The sequence below is a fragment of the Heteronotia binoei genome, chromosome 21 (genome assembly GCF_032191835.1).
Source record: "Heteronotia binoei isolate CCM8104 ecotype False Entrance Well chromosome 21, APGP_CSIRO_Hbin_v1, whole genome shotgun sequence".
NCBI lineage: Eukaryota > Metazoa > Chordata > Lepidosauria > Squamata > Gekkonidae > Heteronotia > Heteronotia binoei.
In genome coordinates this window covers 81444983-81466063 of record NC_083243.1, presented here as the reverse complement: position 1 = coordinate 81466063, position 21081 = coordinate 81444983, and the positions used below count along the sequence as shown (strand labels likewise).

At 41.0% G+C, this 21081-nt stretch overlaps 1 protein-coding gene across 1 annotated transcript in view; it reads left to right on the top strand.

Moving 5' to 3' along the window:
* Window positions 1–16450, top strand: part of EHD4 (EH domain containing 4) — a 55289-nt gene extending 38839 nt beyond the window's left edge. Inside the window, exons 5-6 of the mRNA XM_060261595.1 lie at window positions 1131–1295; window positions 14633–16450. Coding sequence (XP_060117578.1) covers window positions 1131–1295; window positions 14633–15157 — 690 coding nt within the window. The 3' untranslated portion in view covers window positions 15158–16450. The remainder of the gene's footprint in view (window positions 1–1130; window positions 1296–14632) is intronic.
* The last annotated feature ends 4631 nt before the right edge of the window (window positions 16451–21081 follow it).

Here is a 21081-nt window from a genome sequence, read left to right as displayed (position 1 = left end):
TATATGGACTGAGAACAGAGATATGAAATAGAGTCTTCCCCATCTCTAAGCAGTTGGATATGTAGAGAAGGTGATATTTGGTTAAACAAAGTTCTGTGATTCCTTCCCCCCCCCCCGCCCCCCACTAAAATGCTCAACTAGTATTCATAGAGACGCTGGAGATAAAGCCACGGAAAGAGCAGTGGGGAGAAATTACCCATCTAAGAATAGCCCTGTCAAATCAGACTGAAAATTCATGTGGTCCAGTTTTCCATGGTGGCCAGCTAGATGTCTGGGGAAGGCTATTGTTGCTCCTTCCCTGCTGTAACTAGTATTCAGAGGGCTGCTGACTTGGAGGGTCCTCTCCCCTAAACTGAAGATCCTGAAACTTGCCTTTTTTCAGAAGGAAAATGTTCTTGTTTTGGTTCCTTTTCTTTGCATCTTTACCACTCTATGAGATCCCCCAATCTATTGCTCTCATACAATAGTTCTAGCGTTAAGAGAGCTTAGAATGACTTTATATCAAGAGAATAATTGTTTTATATCACTGAGATCCTGTTTTAAAAAGGCAAAATTTCTGTATAGTTTTCTTACTATGTACTTTCTTCTCTTCCTATAAATTGTTCTTATTTTATCAGGTTAGAATAAGCATTAGAAACACCAGCTTCCTGTCAACTGCAGGGCCTTATCAGAGCCTTCTGGTGTTGTTTCAGCTCCATGTAATGATTAGAGGATATTTTAATACTTTGAAGATTTAAAAAAAAATTCTTATCTGTCCAAACATTTGGCATTTGAAGCCTGTATATCTTCCATAAAAGAATGCCTTTCTAGCAGAGGGTGATGCTATGCATTACCCATAAATATTTAATAGGGAGAGGCCATTTTTCTATCCATGAATCTTGGTGTAATATTAGAATTTTATTTCTGTTTCCTTAACACTGCCACATTCTCAGTTTTTGTCCTTTGAGAGTTTATTAAACTAGTTTTCTTTCAACAACCTAAGCAAACTGTATAATAAAATGGGAAGAATAGCTCTGTCTTAACACTGGTGTATTTATCTCTTCCAAACATTATAATAAACAGCGTCTCTTAAGACTCTTGTCATTTGAAAGGGGAAAAACACTCTAAATATTGCCATTCTTTTATCTTAGGTACATGCTTATATCATTAGCCATCTAAAGAAGGAAATGCCTGCTGTATTTGGAAAAGAAAGTAAGAAGAGAGAACTGATCAGCAACCTTCCTGAGGTTTATCGTCAGTTGCAAAGGGAACACCAGATCTCCCCAGGGGACTTTCCAGAAGTCAAGAAAATGCAGGTACAGTAACTCAGATTTGTTGGCCTTCAATTTGGTTGTAAAAATAAACACTGCTACTCTCTGGGAAAGAATATTGCATGGGAAGAACACCTTAGTGAGTTGGATCCAGCATATTGTTTCCACAGGTGGAAGTATGTCCACTCATGGAATGAGACTGTCTTGGCTCGCCCTCCCGGCAGGTGTTCTTAATTCCTCCTGAAATTCTACTCTTTGGGGAGAGAGGACCCCTCCTCCCCCAGGAACGGGATTTCATGGGTTATTTCAGGCTGCCACAAGAAGGGGAAGCTGAGAAAGTTGCATTCCATGGACAACATTGGCATTGGATTTGTATCCTGCCCTTCACTCTGAATCTCAGAGTGGCTCACAATCTCCTTTATCTTCTTCCCCCACAACAAACACCCTGTGAGGTAGGTGGAACTGAGAGAGCTCTCCCAAAAACTGCCCTTTCAGGGAGACCTCTGTGAGAGCTATGGCTGACCCAAGATCATTTCAGCGGCTGCAAGTGGAGGAGTGGGGATTCAAACCCGGTTCTCCCAGATAAGAAATTGCACACTTAACCACTACACCAAACTGGCTCTCCCTATGTGGAAGTCCCTGTGCTCATGGAAAAGCCCAGCAAGAGTTTGCCATAGCATGAAGTCTCTGGATTCTATCTATTACACCTGGTTACTCTGCTATTTTACTGGGTGCACCCTTTTATCCTGCAGTCATATTAGTATGGCATCTCTGTGTTCAACATCCACATCAATTTAGTGTACCAGTGCTATGCTGTAAGTGTGCAGAAAGCACTTTCAGAAGTTCTAATTTTCTTATACTGGTTTCAAGATGAGAGTATAAATGACCCCATAGCATATTAAAAATACTCAGGGTTTTGAACTACACATTCTTTATCAAATTAATTTGATTTGATTTATACCCTGCCCTAACCCACAAGTGGGCTCAGGGCAGCTTGCAGCAAGACCCATCAAAGAATAAAAGCAATTAAAACAGTAAAACAGTAGAAGGCACAGTGAGACATTAACAAAAAACCCATGCTTCATATCAGGCAAAGATGGATACCCCATGAAGCTCTAGTATCCAGTTCATATCCAACCAGGGGTCAAGGCAATCATGTAATACATTATGTTCCATTTAATTCCCTTCCTTCTAATTTTAAGGTATTATCTATAAAGTACAATAGTTCTTATTTTTTGTTAGGGTACAATTGTATTCATAATTTAACTTTCAAACTTCATAACTAATCTATTTTGACTATATTGGTTTCATCATTAGTACGTATTCAATATAATGGATTTTCACCAACTCTACATATTCTTTAGAACCTTTAATAGATATCATGGTGTAGAAGCATATTATATATCTCATATAGAGAACCAATTTGCATTCAAGATATTACATTTGGAACAGATTTTAATTCTAATTCTATTTCATCACCATACATTTTTATGATATTTTTTCACTTTAAGATTGTCTCCTGCTAGCATAATACACATTATACACATTCCATCTCTTCAAATTTCAAAATAGACCTGTTTCTCAAATAGGTTGCTACATTTGCCATTACTGAATATTCAGCAAGTTGATTTTTCCATTCTTCTAAATGTGGACAGACATCTGGTTTTCATTTTGCTATGTAAATAGTTCTAGCCACTGTCACCATGTATTTGAATGAGTGTTTATTATCGTGCCATATGTTAAGAATCATTTTTATTTCTTGTGTTGTTATTGTAATGAGCTTCTATTGGGAACATAAGCAAAGAGTTTGAGGGGCTCAATAAATTCTGGCATGTAGACCATATTCTCAAAAGTCCATCTTTCATTACGTTTCCATCTTTGATCCTTTCTTGTATTATGATCTTTTTAGTCAATTTCTTAATCCATAAAAAATTGTGTAGACCTTAATCAAGATCAGCTAATTCTAATTTTACTATTCTATTGGGGACATAAGCAAAGAGTTTGGTGCATACGATGCAGTATGTTTGGTGTGGATCAAAAGAATGGATGACGCTACTAAATGGAAAACTACTGACACTAGAAGGTCATGGAAATATTTTTGGTTGGCATGCCTATATGCATTATGGAAAAAATAAGATGGGCGGTTTTTTTTCACATCACTATATAAGAAGAAATTTGCTGAATACATGGTTAAAATACAAAAGATATGGGGATGAGAGAAAACCACTTTGGATTGTGCCAACGGAAGTGATAGAATTATATTCTGATACCTCTGAAGTGAAGTGGTTATCATATAAATAATTGTTAAAGATGCATGGTGGGAAGGTTGAATTAAAATCGGTAGAAGAATTGGAATATAAATACAACTGGTTTCAAATGCAACAAATTAAGAGCTTGGTGGAACAGGATATTAAAAATGAAGGCATAAGACAAGAACAAACAGAATTGGAAAGAATGTTGTTTGGTGGTAATGATAAATTGATATCAAGAATTTATAAACTGTTATTGAAATGGTCTACGGAAGATGAAGTAGTTAAATCTCAAATGATTAAATGGGCAATTAATATAAATAAAGAAATACAAATGGAGTCATGGGAACACTTGTGGAAGAACTCTATGAAGATATCTACATGTTACAATATTAAAGAGAACTGTTTTAAAATGTTATATAGATGGTATATGACGCCTAAGAAACTAGCAAAAATGAGCAACCAGATGTCAGACAGATGTTGGAAGTGTAAAAAGCATGAAGGTTCTTTTTACCACATGTGGTGGTCATGTGAAATACTGGCAAATGATTCAGAAAAAAATGTCAAAAATTTTAGGTTACGACATTAAGAGATCTCCAGACATGTTTTTATTGGGATTACAAATGGAAAGTTTTCCGAAATTAGACAGAACTATTGTGTGGTATCTACTTTCAGCTGCAAGGATATTGTGTGCGCAGCTATGGAAGCAAGATAAAATACCAGAAAAATGGGACTGGATTTTAAAAAGTTATGTCTTGGAGTGAAATGGACAAACTTACAAGAATCTTAAAAGACTATGGTTTGGAGAAGTTTAAAATGGAGTGGGAGAAATTTCAAATCTACATTGAAAAACATTGGAAAGTAAAGGGACATTTAGTGATGTTTGAAAATAATTGAAGCTTTGTGGAATGGTGGACTATAGTAATAATTATAAAGAAATAGAATTTTTTTTCTTTTTTAATGGATTATTAGTATTTTTTTTAATAAGGTTAAGAGGATAGACTATAAGGGGTTTTTTAAAAGAGATATTACCTTGTATTTTTAGCAATTTCAGTAAACACCGGCGGGGGTCAAAATAAGGGGGATGGAAGGGGTGAAAAGTGATGTATTGGTATTATTTTTGCTTTAGTGCTTCTTTTTAGTGCTTTCTTTATAAATATTGTTACAATATTAGGGTTTGTAGAATCTTTCGGGATCAAGTGCCGTGTTCTACTGGAGAAAGTTTTCCTTCCAGACGTTTCGTTCTCAGCTGCGGAGAACATCCTCAGTGGCGTTGCAGCCGGAGCAGGCACTCTGACCTTCTTGGCTGCTGTGCATTGAGTGGGGCCAGGGCTGCTGGAGAACTGCTATTTCTAGGCTGGAGGGGGTGTGGTTTGTGGATGTGCCCATTGTTTGGTGGGGCTTCCTGGAAGGGTAGTGATAAGGAAACTGGCTGTTGAATGTGACCATTGTTCTGTGTTAATTGCTGGGAGGGTTGGAAGGGGTTTGAAGATAAGGAAGATGGTTGTTGACTGTGCTGATTGTTCTGTGGGATTTGCTGGTTGTTCTGAGACTTTCTGCAATTTATAGTCTGTAGGGTGTTTTGCAGAGCTGGGTACCAAGATTGGTGGATGAAAATGCCTTCTTCCTTTCTGTTAAAATTGTGCTGGTGTTTGTAAATCTCAATAGCTTCTCTGTTCAGGCGGGTATGATAATGTGAGACCGTAGAAATGACTTCAGTTCTTTCAAAGTGGATGATGTGGTCTCCTTCTTGAAGTGCATGTTCAGCTACAGCTGATTTTTCTGGCTGAAACAAGTGACAGTGTCTCTTGTGTTCGGTGAGACGGGTGTTGATACTGCGTTGGGTAGTGCCAATGTAGACTGCACCACAGGAGCAGGGTATTTTGTAGACTCCAGGGGTTGAAAGTGGATCTCTCATATCTTTGGCCGAGCGCAGCATGTGGCGGATCTGTTGTGTGGGCTTGAAGACTGTGTCAACATCATGGCGTTTGAGAATTTTGCCAATGCGGTCGGTGACAGATTTTATGTAGGGCAGGAAGGCTGTGCCCACATTTGTGTGTGGCTCAGGATTTGGTGTGAATGGTCTCCTGGGATGGAGGGCTCTTCTAATTTCTTGTTGGGAGTATCCATTGGCCTGCAGTGACTGTTTGAGGTGGTGTAGTTCCTGTTGGAGTTGGCTTTGTTCACAGATGCATGATGCACGGTGAATGAGGGTTTTTACAACTGTACGTTTTTGGCGAGGATGATGATTGGAATTCTTATTTAGATAGTGATCGGTGTGTGTGGGTTTCCTGAATACAGTGTGGCCGAGTTTTCCATCATCTTTCCTGGTAATGAGAACGTCAAGAAAGGCAAGTTGACCATTGTTTTCTTTCTCCACGGTGAACTGGATACGAGGATGGACTGAATTCAGATGAAGGAGAAAGTTATTCAAAGCAGCCTCTCCATGACTCCAGATGGCAAAAACATCATCCACATATCGGAGCCAGCAACATGGTTTTAGGAGGGCAGATCTTAGCGCTGTATCTTCGAAGGTTTCCATGTAAAAGTTAGCGATGACAGGGCTAAGGGGGCTTCCCATGGCAACTCCATTGATCTGTTCATAAAAGTTATTGTTCCATTGGAAGTAGGTAGTGGTGAGCACTGGTGGAATAGGGCAGTGATGTCATCAGGAAAGATGTGTTGTAGTTGAACAAGGGTTTCTTTGACGGGAACCATGGTGAACAACGAGACGACATCGAAGCTTACTAAAAGATCACTGGGTTGGAGTTTTAGGGGTTTGATTTTTTTCAAAAAATGTGATGAGTCCCTAATGTAAGAGGTGGTGTTGCCCACAAGGGGTTGAAGAAGGCCGGTCAAGTGTTTGGCTATGGCGTAGGTAGGTGAGCTGATGGCGTTGACTATCGGTCGAAGAGGAACATTGGGTTTGTGGATCTTAGGTAGGCCATACAGTCTGGGCAGGCGTTGATCCTCAATCGGTATTGAAGAGCCTTTGATGAACAGATTTGTTTTCCGAAGTATTCTTGTGGTGGGATCGCAGCGAAGTTTCCTGTATGTATCTGGCTTGAGAAGCTCCTTCCAGTAAGCCCCACCAAACAATGGGCACATTCACAAACCAATTGCCCTTTCATCACACCCCCTCCAGCCTAGAAATAGCAGCTCTGCAGCAGCCCTGGCCCCATTCAATACACAGCAGCCAAGAAGGTCTGAGCGCCTGCTCCGGCTGCAACGCCACTGAGGATGTTCTCCGCAGCTGAGAACGAAACGTCTGGAAGGAAAACTTTCTCCAGTAGAACACGGCACTTGATCCTGAAAGATTCTACAAACCCTAATGATGTTACCAGCCGTGAAAACCTGAAATCTTTGATTGTTACAATACATTGCAATAATAAAATTGGTTTGACACAAGATATTACATTTGGAACATTAATGCCCACCCAGGGAACCGGTGGTGAATTGCCCGCTCCCCTGCCGATCAGCTGATTGGTGGGAAAAGTGGTGGGGAGGCCAGCGCTCCTATGCCAGCCTTCCAGCACTTTCCAAACCTTTGTGATGGGGCAGCGACGAAAGGAAGGATCAGCAAGCCGCTGAAAAAGCGGCTGCTGCCGCCACTGCTTCCTTCCCAGACCACGTGGGAGGGAAGTGGAGAGGAAGCGGCTGTGGCAGCAGCCACTTTCACTGCCACCCCAGTGCTGAAGATTTGGAGAGTGCCAGAAGGCCGGCATAGGAACACCAGCTTCCCCATCGCCTTCCCCGCTGATCAGTCCATGCCCTGCCGGCGCCTTAGTGCCTAATTTGTCTAGTGAGCGAGCCAGCACTGCCTTTGGTTAACCTATCAGTTGGGTCCCCCCATGGGGGAGAGGTGAGGATAGAGAATTAAATTCCGTCCTTCATTGGCATTGTTCACCCCACAGTGAGGAAGGACTGGAGCCTTTAAAAGTCCTTCTTATCAGGTCACTATGTTCCCCAGAAGCCTCCTCCAGCCACCTCTTGAGGTTAATACTCCTTTTAAGCTGTGGAGTCTTGAGAGCAAAAATTCTACTTCATGATGTACTAGCATTAAAGTTGAGAGTGAGCAATTTGGCTACTGCATAAAGTAATTTGCTCTTGGGCCATCTTTCCTGAGCCAAGACAAAAATATGCGAGCCGGAGGCTAAAAAACCATGAGCTAGCGCACACTAACTCAACTTAGAGGAAACAGTGCTTGAGATTATTTTGTCACAGCTTGAACCTTTGAGGCAAGTTGTAAGTTTCACAGGCTTTTACCAAAACACTGAAAAGTTGAATGATGACTGCAATACCTTGTCAAAAAAAAAGAAGATGGCTCATGAAATAGAACTTTTTGGACGTCATGAAAACATACCTGTCATACCCATTCTGCAGACACTCTTTTGGTTACTGATCAGTTACCAAGTTTAATTCAAGTTCCTGGTTATTTACTACAAAGCTCTTCATGGACCCATATATCTATTGGGCTCCCTCTCCTGCTATGTTACTCTATAACAACTTTGCTCATCTGCAATAGTTTCGCTAACTTCTAAAGGTACCACCCTGCAGATGTATATTCTTGGTGGTGGCTCCCACCTTGTAAAACAGTCTGTCTGAGGAAATTAAGAATGTTTTACGCTTCTCTCATTACACAGAATATCCCCCCCAAAAAAGCCTACAAAAATGTTCAGGAGGTCATTTTTGAAAAGAAATTAGAACTGTAGTGGAATAGAACAGTCCAGGTTTCTCATTGGAAAAAGTGGATTATAAATTAAACGTATGAATAAACAAACATAAAATTTTAAAATACCTATTGTTAAACTGTATTTACTTGTGACAGCTATGTAATGATGACCCCATTCCAGAGACATTTAAACATGCCCATTACATTCTGAACTATTTAAGGGCTTTACTTGATTGACTTCCGGTATCCGGCGAAGCGAGGCGGCGGCGTTCCTAACCACTGGCGTGGGACCCACCGAATTTCAGCCTTTTTTTGGGGGGCCGATAGGTCCGTACTTGCTCCGTGGAGGAGCCTAGTACTTGGAAGGGGCGAGGGGCAGGGGTGAGCCGTTTGGCCCCCCCGACAGTGATCCCTCCTACCTTATCTTCCCAAAGGCAGAAGACGTCTCAGGACGGCCCAGCTTCAGCCGCCGGCACAGAGGTGGTGCATGGAAGCGGAGACGACGTGGTTTTTGTTTTGGCTTACGGTTTCTTTCGGACTCTGGGCGATTCATTGAAGACTTTGTCTTGGTCCAGCAATCGTCGGCGGCCGCGGCTCGTTCCCTCCCCCCCCCTTCTTTGCCGCTGGCGGGGAGGACGTGGAGGAGCCGGTAGCGGCCCGTTGTGTGGTCCTGTCGGGCGAGTGGAGCCTAGTTTGAGCGACGTGGCTACTTGTGGCGGGTTTGGTGAGCCCGTGCAGTGCTAATTGGAGGTCCCCACCTTTGGTGGATAGAAACCTTGAAGGAGCTTGCCCTTTAAGAGACAGGCGGGGCTGGTGGAAACGACGGCGGAGTGGAAAATACTGAGCGGGTGGACGGTGGCTGAGAGGACTAGCTTTTCGTTTCCTGCTTCGCAACCTCTCACCGCAATAGACGAGGAGGGGGTTATTCTACTTATAAAGTACCAACGGTGTGAAGGCTACAATCAAGACAGGTTGCTATACAGGTCTATAAGGAAGATTGGACTGGATCGTAAGTCCCAATTGAAGAAAGAATCTTTGTTGGACTGGGTGCAATTGTATTCATATTAGGGTTTTAGATTGCGTTGGTCTGTATTTGAGTAGTGCTTATCAAGTGTTTGGCCAGTCTTACTGGTTACATAATAGAATACTAAGAATACTAAGGTCATATGCTTGTTAAGGTTTTATATTGCTTAAAAGTCTAACAGCGAACTTAGATATTTCAGGATTCCCAAAGGAGTTAGGACTCCAAAGGGATTTACTTTTCTCATCTCTTACTCTTTCCATTTGCTCTCCGCCCTTTTGGGTTTTTTGTTTTTGGAGGCTTTCCCTCACTTTGGTATTTTTTTTTTGGCCCTAATAACTGGTCAACATTAGAAGTGTTTGTTAAACACCCTTTAATTTTTAGGATGTCTCAGCAAGGTAAAACAAAATTCTCGCCGGGACAACCAAGAGCAGTGGGTGCCTCAATCCCACAGGACTCTATAAAGGAGCTTCAGCAGAATTTCAAAGAGGCACTGAACCAAATGCAGGCTTCTTTATCCAAACAGATAGAAGGGTTGGCAGATAAAATGGAAGGTTTAGACAGCAAGTTCAATGACACCAAAAAGGATCTATTAGAAGTGGTGAAGATAACAAAATCAATAGAATATAAATTAAAATTAACTGATACTAAAGTGGAAGATTTAGACCAAAAACAAGCTGAACTTAGTAACAAACTGGCCCAGATTGAAATGGGGAAGGCTGAAAACACTCTCAGACTTCTTAACATACCAGAGGATAGGAATGAATATTTGTTGAAATTAGTGGCGGATGCTTTAATAGATATTCTAGGAATGGAGAGTGATGAAATAGAGAAAGAAATAGACTGTATTTATAGGGTGAATACGTTATATGCCAAAAAAAATGACCTTCCCCGGGAGGTACATGTGAAATTTATTCGAAGGATCACGAAAGAAAGGATATGGAGGGAAGCTAAAGAAAGACAAATAATGATAAAGGGAACTAAAATTAAAATAATGAAGGAGATACCTTGGTCAATAAGATCTAGGAGAAAAGCATATTTAAACCTAGCGGAGAGATTGCAAGATAAGGGTATTATGTATAGGTGGTTAATACCCGAAGGATTGTCATTTACATACGCAAACACGAGATACAGAATTGATTCTATGTTTAAGCTAGATGATTTTATTACTAACCAGGCAAGAAATTGGCAAAGGAAGGAGAAATCTAGAACGGGGAAGGGCCTGGATGATAAAGCTGCACAGGGCCTACCACGGTCACCAGAATCTTTATATCCACACGAACACGAACACGAAGAGGGAGAAGTAAGTCAAGAAGAAGAAGCCACACAAAGAGAGACTAGACTACAGAGGAAGAAAAAAGCACACCTGATTGAGTGATAGGGAATACAAAATAAAATTATGACAAATAAATTGAGGATCATATCACTGAATATTAACGGATTAAACTCCCCCCAGAAAAGAAAGAGAACTTTTCTTCAGCTTAAAAAATTGAGGGCGGATGTGATATGTTTACAAGAGACACATATAAAAAAAAAGGATGAGTATCTGCTAAGCAATAAAGGACTTGGGAAAGCTATAATCACATCAGAGGAGGGGAAAAAAAAAAGAGGACTGGTAACTTATATAAGGGGTGATATTCAAGCTGAGTTAATTTTTGAGGCTAAGGATGCTCGATTTCAGGGCATAGAAATTGTATATGATCAGCAAAAATTTCTTTTGGTTAATTTATACGCCCCTAATGGTACGCAGGGGGCTTTTTATAAGCAGTTATGTTCCAAGGTGATTAAAAGCAAATATGAAAACTTCTGTATCACTGGTGATTTTAACGCAGTGACTACTCCCGACTTGGATAGGAGCTCATTACCCGAAAATAAAAAGAAGAGGAAGAGGTCGGGAAGCAAGGTATTACCCGAGATATTTTTTAATTTGGTAGAGGAGTTGGCTCTAGTAGATATTTGGCGTATTTTAAACCCAAGTAGAAGAGACTACACTTTTTTTTCGAACCGACATAAATCCTGGTCTAGGATTGACATGATGTGGGTCTCACTGGGTTTGGTTAAATTTGTGGATGAAGTAGATATTCTTCCATCAACAATTGCGGATCATGCTCCTATGCTTTTAGGGTTGGGCTATACAAGAAAGAAATCCGGTTGGAGAATGTACCCTGGATGGATTAAAAATAAGAAGTTTGTTGATTACATAAAAGAAGAGATGACATTCTTCTTCCAACTGAATAAACTGGAGGAGACCTCGAGTTCGTTAGTATGGGAAACAAGTAAGGCTTACTTCAGAGGGCTAGTAATCAATTTTATGGCAAACAAAAGACGAGAAGATACCAAAGCCATGACTGAATTGACGGAGACAATCAAACAAAAAGAGAAGCAGTTAAAGCTAAATCCATTACAAAAGGATATTAAGGACGAAATTAGAATTTTACAGCACAAGCTTCATCTGATCATGGTAGAAGAAATGGATAGGAAAATTGCATACTCTAAACAATACTATTTTGAAAAAGCTAATAAAGCAGGGAAATGGTTAGCTCATAAAGTTAGGAAGGAAAAGGAAAAAAAGACAATAAAGGTTCTAAAAGACAAACAGGGTAGACCTAAAGTACGAGCTGATGAGCTAAAGTTAATAATTAGAGAATTTTATACAGAACTATATGGAAAGGGGGAGACATCTAAGGAAAAACAAGAGGAATATTTACTAAATAAATTTCAGCTGAAATTAACGGAGGATAAGATAAAAATATTAAATGAACCGATTGCCATGTATGAATTAGAAAAAGTATGGTCTAATTTAAAGAAAAATAAAGCGGCAGGTCCCGACGGCATACCTCCAGAATATTACATCACCTTTAAAGACATTCTTATAGATCATTTTAAATGCTTAATTGAGGAGGTCTGGTCTTCCGCAAAGCTGCCACAATCATGGGCAGGTAGTAATGTTATGTTGATTCCGAAATCGGGTGGCCAATTGGACGATATAAGGTACTATCGTCCAATATCTTTACTAAATGTGGACTACAAACTATATGCAGCAATTTTGGCCAATAGATTGAAAAAGATTTTAATAGATGTAATACATCCAGACCAATCTGGCTTCCTGCCCAATAGATTCATGCGGACAAATATTCGGATAATTGCAAATGCGCTGGAATACTACGATCTAAGCCGGGACAAACAAGCAGCCTTTCTTTTTATTGATGCTGAAAAAGCTTTTGACAACCTTGATTGGAACTTTTTGTTTAACGTGCTTAAGAAAATGGACTTTGGGAAGGATTTTGCTAGAAATATCGAAGCAATTTATGACAAGCAGACAGCCAGGATAATTATTAACGGGGAATTAACCGAAGAGATAAAATTGGAGAAAGGGACAAGACAAGGCTGCCCGCTTTCCCCTTTGCTATTTATTTTATCGCTGGAAGTTTTAAGTAATGCGATCCGAGGAAACCCGAAAATTAGGGGCTTGAAGACAAAGGGTGAAGAATATAAGATTCTGGCCTATGCAGACGACATGGTTTTAATTTTACAGGACCCGGCTGAATCAGTGGATGAAGTACTAAAGGAATTAGATGAATATGGAGAAGTAGCAGGCCTCAAGGTGAACAGACAAAAATCAAAAATTTTGACAAAAAATATGTCTCTACAAGAATCGCGAGACATTGAGAGAAGGACGGATTTTAAACTGGAAAAAAAAATAAAATATTTAGGTATCACACTCTCTAACAGATGTAGTACAATCTATGAAAATAATTACATCCCACTTTTAAAGGAGACGGATTCGCAGCTGAAAAAATGGAATAATTTAGGACTGTCTTTCATGGGGAGGGCCGCCCTTATTAAAATGTCTATCCTCCCAAAGATTTTGTTTCTATTACAAATGGTAAACTTTGCCGCTAGAAAGCCATTCTTTATTAAGATCAACCAGCAGATAAGATCATACATTTGGCAGGGGAAAAAACCCAGGATTAGGTGGAAGGTCTTGACTGATACAAAGCAAAATGGAGGTTTGGCTCTCCCAGATCTTGAAGCCTACCATCTAGCCTGTACGACACTTTGGTTAAGAGACTGGGTGCTGCTAGAAGATAATCGTATTTTAGCGATAGAAGGCTTTGATCTTAAAGTTGGGTGGCACGCTAATCTTTGGTACTTAGGGAAATCCCAGAGTTATTTTAAAAACCACCTTATTAGGAAAGCTCTTTACGAAGGCTGGATTAAGATCAAAAACAAAATCTATGGAGTTAAAACCCCCAGATGGATTTCCCCGGTAGAGGCCACGATGCATCCCCATTTGTGGAGGCCAACGAATCTGATTAGATACTCTGACATACTTGACGATAAGGATAAGTTGAGAAAGAGAGAGGAGCTTGAGGCCCTAGGTTGGAACATGGACTGGTGGTTAATGGTACAAATTACAACAAAATATAATAGGGATAAGGTTTCAGGTTTCTCCAAGTATAACTTTGACTTTGATAAAATTTTGTTATCAGGACCACGTAAAATAATTAAGAGAGTATATAATTATGTATTACAAAGGAATCTGGAGGATGAGGTGGTTAAAGCAGTAATGATCAAATGGGCCAAAAATCTAGAGAAAAATATTACATTAGAACAGTGGACTCTTTTATGGAAAAACAATTATAGCATAATCAAACCAGTCAACCTTAGAGAGAATTTTTTTAAACTCTTTCATAGGTGGTACATTACACCAATCCACTTGAATAAAATAAACCCCTCCTACTCCCCGAAGTGTTGGAAGTGTGGTCATTGCCTAGGTTCATTCTTCCATTTGTGGTGGTATTGTGAAGTAACTAAAAAATATTGGATTGTGGTACATAGATTATTAACTCAAATGTTAAAAGTAAATATACAATTGAAGCCAGAGACAATATTGCTTTCGTATGTGCGTAATGAAATCCCGCGGGAAGACGAGTACATTACTATTTACATTCTGACAGCGGCCAGGATCCTTTTTGCTAAACTCTGGAGGCAGAAAGCTGTCCCACACCGAGATGATCTAATTCGTGAAATCTTAAATATTGCTGAAATGGATATTCTGTCAAATGTAATAAGAGGAATGTCAAAATGTGAGGCTACGAAGAAATGGGAAAAATTATACAACTGGTTGGGAGAAGGTTGATTTGTATGAAATTATTTTCTATTTATTGTTGAAATGCAAAGTAACTGATTTAGCAGAAGACAGCAATGGTGATATACCATAAGCTACCTCTATTGGTATACTTATTTTTCTGTAACTAATTTTGTTGTGGTTTAAATAAAATAATTTGCCATAAAAAAAAAAAAAAAAAAAAAAAGGGCTTTACTTAACACTCATTCTGATGTCGTCTGGTTCAGCCTTGGCAGAGAACAACAGTTAATTCAGGAATGGTTAGACCAGTGTTCTTGCTTATTATCACTCTGTTTTGTTATTTCTCAGGAACAACTGGAGGCCTATGACTTCACCAAATTCCACTCTCTGAAACCCAAACTGATTGAATCTGTAGACAACATGCTGTCTACTAAAGTTGCTTTTCTAATGAATCTGATTACCCAGGAAGAACGCAGCATGCCTACACAGATGGTGCAAGGTGGGGCATTTGATGGCACCACAGCAGGACCATTTAACCATGGCTATGGGGAAGGTGCCAAGGAAGGAGCTGATGAAGAAGAATGGATTGTTGCCAGAGATAAACCTGTCTATGATGAGATTTTTTACACTCTGTCTCCAATCAATGGCAGAATCTCTGGAGCCAGTGCAAAGAAGGAAATGTTGACCTCCAAACTGCCAAACAGTGTCCTGGGGAAAATCTGGAAGCTTGCAGACTGTGATTGTGATGGCATGTTGGATGAGGAAGAATTTGCATTAGCAAAACATCTCATCAAAATCAAATTGGAGGGATATGAACTCCCTAATATCTTACCTCCCCATCTGGTGCCTCCATCACATAGGAAATCATTGTAGATGTAGCAGCAAAACGTGAAAATGTCAACAAGGGTTACAGTGAAACACATGTAAAACCCATTTACCTGAGATTACAGTTATTGGCAAGGCTTTTCGGGGTCACTTCAATGCAAAAATCACTTATTTGCTAGGGAAAAAATGGAAACCATCATGTGTAACATTACACTGGGAAGTAGCACCTTCCCAGGTGTTTTCAGATACACCTTCCCAGTGTTTGTTCAACAGGTAGGCACTCAGTAAAATACACATGTATAGTGGTTACGATAGTTTTACATTTTATGATACAGAAGTGCTTTCTGACACTTGAAGTAGCCCCAAATTAAATGCATTGTTCTAAACAAGTTACAGTGAGCAGCATAGCATAGGTGGAACCTGTCTCTATAGTTCTAGAAGCCATTCACTGAAAAGTTTTGTCACAAGTGTCTTTTAAATGACCTGAAAATGGGGGTTTGGGGGGAGAGCAAGAAATGTTGTATTTACCACTTTTCACCGTGCTTATAATCAAAATGTTGAAAAGAGTTTGGATAGGAGTGGCATCATTTCAGTAACACCAAAAAACCCCTTTAATAACGCAATTAAGAAAGTAAAACCACCCTCTTCTGGAAGGTACCAGTTTGTCACAAAGTATAGTTGAAATGCCTTCATGATATTCATAATCTACCAAGATTTATTAGGATGTATAAACATTTATTTTTAAGTATGGATTTACTATTTGGAGCAGAAGTTAAAAGCACATTTTGAACTATAAGAGTTTTTTTTAATGCTCTATTTTTTATTCATGTTTTGAGTTAGAGAAAAAGGGAAAATTTAAAGAGAAAGATCATTTGCACAAATCTCAAACTCAGTTCAGGAATACACTGATTATAATTATGACTATAATTAATATATTTATATTAACATTTTAAAAGGTATCAGTTATATAATATAGCTACTGGAGAGATTATAGCTTTTGCCTTTCAGGGGAGCACCATAGATCAAGGGTCCATCTAATCCTTCTGCATGGATTTCTCTGGTCCCCTTTAAAAGCCACCTAAGACTGTCACCAACAACATATATTATGTTGGTGAACTGCATAGGTTAATTTTACATTGAGTGATGAAGTACTTTCTTTGGAATACTGTGAAACACTGGTAGCACCAGCAAAAAGGAACTTGTTTTTCAGATGTGCAGATATTGAAGCTTCTGTATGCAAAAGCGTCCAAGTGGTGATTTTAATCACAAAGAAATATTGCTTTACTAAGGTTAACTACATGTGAATATATGTTTTGTCAATAAAGGGAGTGTTGACTGAAACTAGTAGATAGCTTTTTGTTCTGGTAAAACTGGTTTGCAGTTTATTCTTGACAGACACAGGAGGTTTTAGTTTTAGCTTCAAGCATTTAGTACATTCCTTTTGATTTCTTCACTTATGAGAAACTGTCAGATGTTGCAAAAATGCTGGGGGCCTATAGAATGAAAATAATAACAAGAACAATAATCCCTCTTATCTTGCACGACCAATTTCAATGCAATTGGCTCCAAGCAGTCCAAACAGCCATTAGGAAGTTGGGGTTCTCCCCCCCCCCCAAGCCTTCTAAACCTTGACATAGACCAGGCAAAATCATGTATTAAGCAGAGAGTGCTAGATATAGAAAGACAAACAGATATTCTCAGTTCCCCAGACTATTTCTCTTCAGCAAACAGTAGATACATAGTTGCTCCCACTGCCTACCTATACTTCCTTGAATCCCACAACACTAGAAGGGCCTTTACTTTAGCTAGGAGTTTGTCCCCGCCATCTGCGGCAGTAGAGGGGAGGTATAAAGGGACTCCTTATGCACTTAGGCTCTGTTCCTGTTCCCAGCCTGAAATAGATTCTCTGGAGCATATATATTTTTAATTGTTCTTTTCATACAGTGAGCTGAAGGGAAATTATTATCCTGCTGTTGGAAAGGTTCCCTGGCAGATCAAATAAATTTAAATTAGATTATCTTCTGGCAGATAGGAACCACCAAACAACAAGACAGGTGGCTAGGTTCTGTTCCCAGGTTTATAAAGAACGCAAAAAGGGGGACAATTAGGCGAAACTGTAAATCTTTTAACAAATGTTAAAGTGACTTTTTAAAATGGTTTAAAGGGTTAAATAATCTTAAAAAAAATTTTTTTACTGTTATAACCCTCAAGTCATCAAATTTTAACATGCAGATTCTTTTGTGGGACTTTTTATAAGTTACTTTTAAGGTTGTTCTAGATTACTAAAATGTTCTGGTCAATGACTGCAATAATAAACTGAACAATAACAGTCTATTTAATTTCTATCCTGCTCCATTTCCCACAAGTAGGACTCAGGGCAGCGTATAACATGTATATACATCAGAACATAAAATAAAATACATAACATTCATATACAATACATAATAAAATGCTGTACAATTAAACTCCAGTGCTGTTCAATTTGATCACTATAACGTAGTAGAGGTGAGGATGATCACACCAGTCACCCTGTGGAATTCTCACACAGAGAGCACAAAATGTCAGTTCTCCTCACTGCATCACTAAGCTTCTATGCCTGGATGTGTTCCATTTTCTCCTGGCATCTCAGTCTGATTTATAAGAAGTTACAGTATTCAAGTTGGGTTGCCAGGTCCTCAGCCACCAGTGTGGCAAGATCCAGGGCTAGTGTGGCAAGATCCAGGTTGAGAAAGTTCTGGAGATTTGGAAATGGAGCCTGAGGAGGTCAGGGGCCTCAGTGGGTACAAAGCCATAGAGTCCACCCTCCTCCAGGGGAACTGATATCTGTAGTCTAGAGATGAGCTGTAATTCTGAGGGTCTCCAGATCCCACCTAGAGACTGGTATCCCTATATTAAAGGAGAAGTCTAACTCTTTATTTTTTTGTGTCAATCTTGGGATTTTTATTATATAGCAAGATGGTGAATTCTGCCCCCAAATCAGTTCACAGGCATAGTTTCATGGCAGCTAAGAAACTAGGACTGATGCATCTATCTTACTTGGTTCATTGAGAAATGAAGCAAAGATTTAACCTTAATTTCTGGTACTGTCTGTCCTTGCTTTCTCATATACATGAATTTTTCAATCTATGTAGAAGCTTGAATCCAGAGTAAATACAGATTAACCCCATGAGCACAGGGATTTCTACCCATAGCTGGCAATTTTCCTGCCTCCCCCGCCCCCCCAGTGGCAGCCTGAAATGCCCCTGAAATCTTGTATTTGTGGGAGAAAGGATCCCCTTGAATAGGATTTTGGAATTTGGGGTTGCTGCTGGAAGGGGAAGATGGAAAACTCACTCTGCATGGGCAGAAATTTTTGGGTGTGCAGGAACATTAGTCTGGTTCCCATCCAAACAGTGCAGTTTAGACTTTATACAATTTTATTCACTGTTCAGGATTTGACTGAGGGGAGAGGCAAAAGGGTGGTGATAACACAAGAAAAAGACTGCAGGAAAGAGTGAGATTGACTTTTGGGAAAGATGTGTGTCAGAAAATGCCTGACTATGAGAGTCCCTCACATGCTTCTTAAGACTTCATAAGGCAGTGCCCATTTATTTCAAAATAGTTATTTGAAACCCATGAGGATATGAAACTTGTCTTTTCCCACAGGGCCCTGATGGCTTCTGGAAGGGTGTTCCAAAGTATTGGGGCCACAACCGAGAAGGCTCTTGCTCTGGTGGAGTTGAGCCTAGCCTTCTTTAGCCCAGGGACAGCCAAAAGGTTTTGAGAACTTGATCGCAGTGCTCTCTGGGGAACATGTGGGGCAAGGCAGTCCTGCAGATAGGTAGGTCCTAGGCTGTATAGGGCTTTGAAGGTTAATACCAGGATCTTGAAACGGATTTGGTATGCAACAGGCAGCCAGTGCAGTGCTCTCAGCACAGGCTGAATGTGCTCCTGACAAGGAAGCCCCATTAGTAGCCTGGCTGCAGGATTCTGCATCAGCTGCAGCTTCCGAGTCTGAGTTAAGGGCAGCCCCATATAGAGAGCGTTACAGTAAACGATTCTTGAGGTGACCAAGGCATGGATCACCATTGCTAAGTCGCTGTGCTCAAGGTAGGGGACCAACTGCCATGTTCGCCAAAGATGAAAAAAAACAGCTCTGGCAGTGGCTGCTACTTGGGCCTCCATAGCTAAGGAGGACTCCAGGCACACTCCCAAGCTCTTAACCCTCAATGGTGCCCCATCAAAGGCTGGTACAGGAATTACCCTTCCCGGGTTGCTGCAACTTAGATAGAGAATCTCCATCTTTGTTGGATTCAGCTTTAGCCGGCTCAACCTGAGCCATGATACCACGACTTGCAGTGCCAGGCCCAAATTCTCTGGGGTGCAGGCGAACCGGCCACCCATCAATAGATATAGCTGGGTGTCATCCATATACTGATGGCAACCCAGCCCATACCTCCTGACCCTCTGGGCAAGGGGGCACATATAGATATTAAACAACATGGGGGAAAGAACTGCCCCCTGGGACACCCCACAAATAAGTGGGTGTCTCTGAGACAACATTTCCCCAATTGCCATCCTTTGTCCCCAACCTTGGAGGAAAGAGGAGAGCCACTGTAAGGCCGACCCCTGAATCCCCACGTCAGCAAGATGGCTAGACAGCAGCTGGTGGTCGACTGTATCACATGCAGCCGACAGGTCTAATAGGAGCAGTACTGCCGAGCTGCCCTGATCCAGATGTCTCAGGAGGTCATCCATGAGGGCAACCAGCACCGTCTCCATGCCATGACCTGGGCGGAAGCCAGACTGGAATGGGTCCAGTATGGAAGTGTTCTCCAGGAAATCCTGTAACTGTGTCGCCACTGCCCTCTCTATAATCTTACCCAAAAAGGGGAGATTTGACACCGGCCGATAGTTGGCTAAATTGGTCGGGTCTAAAGATGGTTTCTTCAAGAGAGGGCGGATCACAGCCTCTTTAAGAGGTGTGGGGAAGACCCCCTCTATGAGGGATCTGTTGACAATAGAACGAAGTGGATCACGTAACGCCATCCGGCTAGCTTTTATCAGCCAGGACAGGCATGGATCCAAAACGCAAGTTTTAGGGTGCAAAGAAATAAGAATCCTGTCAACTTCCTCCAAGCCGAGTGGGTCAAAGTGATCCAGAAATGGACCTGAAGACGTACTTGGAGCCTCAAGTTCACTTACTGTTTCAACTATGGCAGGGAGGTCGTGACAGAGTGATGAGACCTTATCTGCAATAAAACTTGCAAAAGCCTCGCAGTTGATTTCCAATTCCCTAACATTTGATCTGCCTTGTGGTAGGGCAGTTAAGGACCGAATTGTACTAAATAATTGGGCTGGGCGTGAGGTCACAGACGCAATCCGGGCCACAAAGTAAGCTTTCTTTGTAGTCTTGACTGCCACCTCATAGGTCCGCATAAATGACCTATAAGATGTTCTCATCGCTTTGTCCTGAGTACGCCGCCACCGTCTCTCTAGTCGTCTAAGCTGCTGCTTCATCAACCGCAATACCAGAGTATATCACGGTGCAAGTTGTGAGCAGGGGTGAAGAGAACGCTTAGGTGCAATCTCATCAGTGGCTGCAGTGAGACGGCTATTCCAGGACTCTGCAAGCTCATCTAATGAGCTGCCGGGGGGGCAGGGATCCCTCAAGGCCATCTGAAGCCACGTTGGGTCCATCAGGTTTCGAGGGTGAGCCAAAACACACTCGTTGCCTAAACAGGGGTGTAGTGACACGTCCTTGCGGGCCTTCAGGGCATAATGGCATTAGGAGAGCCAGTTTGGTGTAGTGGCTAAGTGTGCGGACTCTTATCTGGGAGAACCGGGTTTGATTCCCCACTCCTCCACTTGCACCTGCTGAAATGGCCTTGGGTCAGCCATAGCTCTGGCAGAGGTTGTCCTTGAAAGGGCAGCTGCTGTGAGAACCCTCTCCAGCCCCACCCACCTCACAGGGTGTCTGTTGTGGGGGAGGA